General features: G+C 35.2%; 1 protein-coding gene and 1 non-coding gene across 2 annotated transcripts; both read right to left on the bottom strand.

Moving 5' to 3' along the window:
- Positions 1 to 252: 252 nt before the first annotated feature.
- LOC112920397 (U4 spliceosomal RNA) lies at positions 253 to 386 on the bottom strand. The gene has a single exon (XR_011996208.1). It is a non-coding gene; the product is annotated as a U4 spliceosomal RNA (small nuclear RNA).
- A 4,235-nt stretch (positions 387 to 4,621) lies between these two features.
- Positions 4,622 to 5,557, bottom strand: LOC112920196 (olfactory receptor 8G3-like). Its single transcript, XM_025998847.2, has one exon. It carries the CDS (start codon positions 5,555 to 5,557, stop codon positions 4,622 to 4,624), a length of 936 nt encoding a protein of 311 aa, XP_025854632.2.
- Positions 5,558 to 6,977: the final 1,420 nt, after the last annotated feature.

Here is a 6,977-nt window from a genome sequence, read left to right on the forward strand (position 1 = left end):
AAACAAAACATTTATATCCCAGTGTAGTTAGGTTCTTCAAAGGCCTTAACTCAAGAAAGTTAAAAAAGACTCTCTACTACTATGTACGAAATATCTTACTAACAGTGCTTCCAAATGAGTTCTCTGCTTTGTTTTATAATGGACTAATTTGTAGGTTCTTTTAAATTACATAGCTGTTGGGAAGGTTGGACATGGTCAGTGGCTTCTGAAGGATAAGACTTTTCTACAAAAATGTCCGTAGTCGGATTTTTAAAACTTTTGCCATACTCAGAAATCTGTTACTTCTATTACCAAAAGCTCCACTGTAATTTCCTTTTTTTATTAATTAGCAATAATCATGCCTTGGATAAACTTCATTGGCTATGATACTGCCACTGTGCAAAGCTTAATTTCTGTTTTTTTAATATGTCAAGCAAATTGAGTCCCTACCATACGTAAGGAAGTTTCTTTTACATTTTTTTGTTTCCCAAGTGGTAAGTATGTTTTCAGACGGAAGTACATAAAATGATTCTCCACATGGTTATTCCAGAAACTGGTCTCTTCCTCTTCTGCCCTTTATTTATACTATCATTTTCCTGGAGGATTTGTAATCTATTTGATATTTACGAAAGCTGGCTGACAGTATTGGTTGTACAATGTAAGGAATGTTTTTACACATAGGTGAATTGGGTTAGTTTTCTTAAAAAGTTTAGGTTTTGCCTTATGATCACTGTATACTGCAACTTTCCTTCCTCAATCTGCCTCTTAAGCAGATGGTGTAATATTTTAATCATTTCTGCCCTGCTGGTACAGGCAATAGAACACTGAGGTTAAGATGAGAAGTTGTTCAGTAGCAAAAATGTCACACAAGGGCAGAAACTCTGCATTTTTTTTTTTTTTTTTACAAATGCTTAGTGAGGGCTTTTGGTCTATAGTCCATACTGTGAATAGCAGGATTTAGAGGATGCAGGCACATTCTAACAAGGTATCTTATTCTGGATAGGGTTACAACTTTTAAGATAATGAATTAAACCATTTATTCCCTTGCAGAAAATATTTCTTTTTATGCATGAGTAGGCAATATACCTCCTTGATTCAAAAGTCAAATGAATGTACAATTGAATTTTGAGGGTTAAGGGACAAGAATTCAGAATATTGATGTAATACATGCCTTTTTGAGGTCTTCGTTATTAATAATCCTACATGCTAAATTGTTTATTAAGAGAAAATATTTTATTTTTAGGCATCTATGTTTCATATTCCTTTTTCTTTCTTAAATATTTCCACGCTTTTTTTTCCTCACAAACAGGAATATTTGAAAATGTCTCAGTTTGAATCATGGTAAATTTGATGTTCACAAGAGAGGGGGAACTCTAAAATATGGCTAAATATATTAGACTCAATTCTCATTAAAGGAACTTAAGATTAAGTTACATTAGTGTTTCTCAATTTTAGATGCACATTTTAGTACATCAAAAGATTTTTATTTTTAATCTCAATACCCAGGGTGCACGCCATATCAATTAAATCTAAATTTTAAAGTCTGAGGTCAAATATCAATATTTGTTAAAAGCTTCTCAAACTTTAATGTGTACAGGAATAACCCAAGAATCTTGTTCAAATACAGATTCTAAATTAGTGAATCTAGTGTATGGTTTAAGATTATGCATTTTCAATAAATCCTCAGGCTATTCCAATGCGGCTGGTCTATAGACAGCCTTAGGAACAAGGTGTTAGATGATCTCTATTTCAAATCCTTCCCACCATAATTCTTTCAGATTCAAGCAAGTTCCCACATGTCCATGCATCACAAAGCTTCTTTTATCTTTGGAATAACAGTGACTGTAGGATTTTGGGATATTTATGGGCAAATACTATGTGCCTGGAAAGCCACTTTACAGGTGAACAGACCTAGGCTGTTTCCTCAGTGTGCTGAACAAAAGAAGTGGGAAAAGAATTGGAACTTGGTTAACGCCAAGAATGGGAAGGGCATGAACAGACCTTTCCATAAATGATTGTACAATAATGAAAATTACTGAGATTCATAGAAGCTACAGTTTCCATTCTGTAAGTGTATATGTACTGATTCTGGAGAGAATACATATAAAGAGAAATGGGGAGACAAAGTTTGAATGTTACCAAGGCTTATGTGTCCCAATTACATTGCTATGAATTGTTACCTAGGGTTAGTGAGCTCTGTCTCTAGAGTTCTGTCCTCCTCCTTCTTTCTTTCTTTTTTTTTTTGTTCTTTGTTTTTTGTTTTCTTTTTCTCCTTCTATTTGATAATCCAAACTAGAAATTTGCGTTCATCCTCATACTCTCCTGTACTTTCAGCTCACTTCAGTTCAGCGATGTCTAAACAATCCACGTTTCAAAGATCTCTTGAGAGTCTCCTTCCTTTCTAGCTCCACTGTCACTGCATGCAGCATCTTGCTTAGAACAGTCAGACGGTGGGGTGTCTGGGTGGCTCAGTTGGTTAAACATCTGACTTTGGCTCGGGCCATGATTTCAGGGTCCTAGGATTGAGCCCGGTGTCAAGCCTGGTTCAAATTCTGTGCTCAGCGAATCTGTTTCTCCCTCTCCCTCTGCCCCTCTCCTGCCTTATATGTGCTCACTTGCTCACTTGCTCTCTCAAATACATAAATGAAATCTCAAAAAAAAAAAAAAACAAAAACAAATGGCCGCTCACTTGCCTTAATTCACCCTTATTATTTTTCCATCCATCCTCCACACCAACTTAAGTATGATACTACTAACATGCAAAACTGTTTCCCTTCCCTGCTTAAAATACATTTAGCGGTTTCTGTCACTAAAATAAGGAGTGAAGTCTTACATACATCCAGAGGTGATTTATGAACAGTTTTCTGTCTACTTTTCTTTTTTTATATCTCTACCATATTACCAAAATATGACATGAGTTTCTGGGTTTACAGAGGCTTTTCCCTTCTTTCTTGATGAAACTTAATCTGTATTTTATATAGAAGCTTATGCTCCAATAAATAAAGGGTCTACCCATAGCACTCCTTTTGTTTGCCCTTCATGAGTCCATTTGTGTCTATTGGACAGAGCACTGGACTGGGAGTCACACCTAAGAGCTGCAATTGTAGCCATTTTCCCTTGCATCATAGAACTGATGAAAATTAAGTCAAATAATAAATATGAGGATTTTGAAAATGAATGTTTGACGTCATTAAATGAATGGATAATGGAATACAAGGGTGTTAAAGATATATATATTTCTGTCCTAGATTTTAAAAATATAGGTAAACACTGCAACTTGTTATATCAAAACAGCATTATATCCTAAGAACATTGACATAACAATAATGCGGTGGATGGTCTGAATAGGGAAGAGACAAAGGACAACTGAGTGTCTAGAATATTATGTAAATCCATAGTTACAAGATGTTATATGTCCCAAAACAGAAGGACAAAATATGAAAGGAAAGAAGAGATGTTTCAAAGAAAAAATTGACGTAAAATGGCAACTCTAAATGATTGGGCAAAAGAACATGAACCACATGAAAATGATATAATTGAGCAGGATATTTGACTACCCTGCAGTTACTTCATAAAGAGCTGCAGCATCACTGGTAAATAGATAATAATGTTTGGGATGCTTTTATAAAAAGTTGTTCTCAAGTGTAATACTTGAAACTCTATAATGAGTCCCTATAATTAAGCTCTGCAATGAGTCTCCATGTTTGCTAATTTTTGGTCATGATCAGTACAGGTTTGAAAGATTTTTTAGGGCAGCCCAGGTGGTTCAGTGGTTTAGCACAGCCTTTAGCCCAGGGCGTGACCCTGGAGACCCAGGATCTAGTCCCATGTCCGGCTCCCTGCATGGAGCCTGTTTCTCCCTCTGCCTGTATCTCTGTCTCTCTCTTTCTGTGTGTCTCACATGGGTAAATAAATAAAATCTTTAAAAAATAAAAAAGCTTGTTTTTTAAAAGAAGAAAGATTTTTTATTATTTGTATTGTATTAAATGAAATAAAAGCATTGAAATTATTTATAGAAAGGCATCAATCCCATAGGGAACTGGGGATAACATATGAGTAGAAGGAAATTCTCAAGGATGTCTTAGACCTAGCCACAGTCACCTGGAACCAAAGGATCACTTTGAATAAAATTATGGGTTCTAAAGTCAGTTTTGTAGGCTGATGATTTATTATGTTTGGAACCAGGCATTTAATCAAACTAAATAACCTTCTATTTCCTCGTCTTTCAAAGGGAAATAATACTAGAGCCTTCCCTGAGGGAATACTGTAAATATTAAATAAAGTTGTTCCCTTAAAGTGCTGGGCACAGTACTTGATATTTCATGAAATCTCAATAACATATGTTACAATTATTATCTTCATCACCATCACAAGCATTATTCTTATTGCTGTTTGTATTATTGTTAAAAATAAAACTAAGACTCCTTTCATACTCAAAAGCCTTTGATTTTATTCTTAGTATTACTCTACACATAATGACTGTAATAAGGTTCAAAGGAGTGGACTGAAGGAGAATTTAGGATTGTGTTATATGGGGAAATGTCATTGAACTTCCAAACATTTGAACAATAAACTTAACACATTATATATCTTAGCAGGTCAAAGAACTGTTTCTGTTATGACATCATGATATTAATTCTATTTATGAACATTTTCTACCAACCAAAATTTTCTTCAGGGCAAATTTGACATCCTTATTCCTCAGGCTATAGATCAAAGGGTTCAACATGGGCACAATGATGGTATAAAACACAGAGGACACTTTCCCTTGGTCCATGGAGCTCACAGATGATGGCTGCAGGTACATGAATGCAGCAGATCCAAAAAAGACAGCAACAGCTGAGATGTGAGAACTGCAGGTGCTGAAGGCTTTGGACCTGCCCTCAGTGGAGCGGATGTGGAGGATGCTGGAGAGGATGAAGATGTAGGAGGCAAGGATAGTTAAGGCAGGAGTCAAAATGTTAAATGCACTCAAGACTAGAACCAGTAATTCATTGATGTAGATGCTGGAACAGGATAATTCCAAGAGTGGGAAGAGATCACAGAAATAATGATTAACCACATTGCTCTTGCAGAAAAGGAGTCTCATCATAAAGCCCGTGTGGATTGTAGATCCAATGATGCCCAAAATATAAACTCCCACTGTCATCCGGAAGCAGATCTGAGAAGACATGATGACATTGTAAAGCAAAGGGTTACAGATGGCAGCATAGCGGTCATAAGCCATTGCAGCCAACATGTGACACTCTGCAATGGCAAAAATCAGGAAGAAATAGAGCTGAGTCATGCATTCAGAGTGGGGAGTGATGTTCTTCTGTGTCACAAAGTTCACCAGCATTTTGGGGGTAACGACAGTGGAATGGCAGAGATCAATGAAGGACAAATTGCTGAGGAAGTAGTACATGGGGGTGTGCAAGTGAGCACTGAGCCCTATCAGCATGATCATGCCAAGGTTCCCCACCACTGTGACCACATAGATTCCTAGGAAGAGGAAGAAAAGGGGCAGTTGGAGTTCTGGTTTCTCTGTTAGCCCAGCGAGGATGAACTCAGTCACTATGGAATGATTTCCAGGGTCCATTATTCTCTCAAAGGGTTCTAAACTTAAAAAACAGAAAATGAGTGTACTTGTGTGGGATGTATGTGTGTGTATTTGTGCATACATATGTATGTGTGTATGTGTGACAGAGAGAGAATAATTTTATGGAGATCATTATTTTATTCCTCATTAAAGGCCATTCTTCATGAAGATATCTCTTGAATCTCTTCTATCACTCTAGGACAACCAATGATTCCAGCTAACCAGAGGAAAATCCAAGAAACTTGTAACTAAGATATTTCTAATTCTTAATAGAAAATAGCAAGTTTTAGGTATTTTGAGTCAGTTAATAGGGAAGTTATTCCTATTATTTCTCTTTAAGTTTTTATTCAAATTCCAGTTAGTTAACATACAATGTAATATTAGTTTCAGGTGTACAATATGGTGATTCAACTACTGTTATTTCTAATGGCTCTTTCCCATATGTATATAATAATCCTATATTCTATGGGATACCCTATATGTATATATTAATGTCGTGTTTATCAAATGGCATAATGATTAAATTTCCATTCAATTGAAAATAAGAAAGAATAACATGTTTCTATAATTAAAAAGTCCGTGAAAAGTTATTAATTAGGTCTGAATCATTTTCCTTACTAGAATTCTTGCTCAAAATCCCTGAAATTTTCAGCAACTATCAATATCATTCCACCTGGAATTCTGCTAATCTGCTTGTCCTAGGTTTCTTCACCCAGGCCTACTACCTTGCAGGTATGAACATAATATACCAATACCTCAACAACTTCTCCAAGAGTGAAAATTGTCTTCCTTCATTTATAATTTAAATACTCCCAGGGGAATGATACAATGGCTGAAATTTAGATCATGTATTCTAACTCTGTAGCCAGAGAAGCAGAAGACTATGAATAGTTTCTGTTAGTTGGACTTCATGCTGGTGGTGGAGATCAGAAAACTACTCTTATTCTCAAAATATGAGAATGATTTTGGAAGAAAAACACTAGGTATCTTCTTATCATGTATTTTGCATGTACTTTACAGAATTTACAGAATTTTAAGATGGAAGAGATATGGATTATTAGAACACATGCAAAATACAACTAGAAATTTTAGTTTAAATTCAATACCAGTCAACAGTGTGATTTTTTTTAAAAAAAAAGACTAATATATATTTCATTTACATTGCAAAGAAAACTAGATTCTAGAAAATGAAAATTCATTTTCTTAACACTCAAGTAATAGTTGGAATAATGTTTTGAATTTGAGGTACAATACTATATGTGATTTAGAAAAACTAGAAAATTTCAGAAAAATTATCCAGAAATCTTGTCTTTTGATGAATGGTTGAAATAACTAGGGATATTTAATTAGCAGAAATCAAAATATTCATGTGGCACATGACAGTTATGGTCAAATGTTCAATATATTGCTGTATCTAAAA

This window comes from Vulpes vulpes, chromosome 12 (assembly GCF_048418805.1).
Source record: "Vulpes vulpes isolate BD-2025 chromosome 12, VulVul3, whole genome shotgun sequence".
NCBI classification, from domain to species: Eukaryota; Metazoa; Chordata; class Mammalia; order Carnivora; family Canidae; genus Vulpes; species Vulpes vulpes.

What these genes read in the sequence shown, in the direction of transcription:
- LOC112920196 (XM_025998847.2), bottom strand. Translation starts at nt 5,557, where the DNA reads ATGGACCCTGGAAATCATTCCATAGTGACTGAGTTCATCCTCGCTGGG.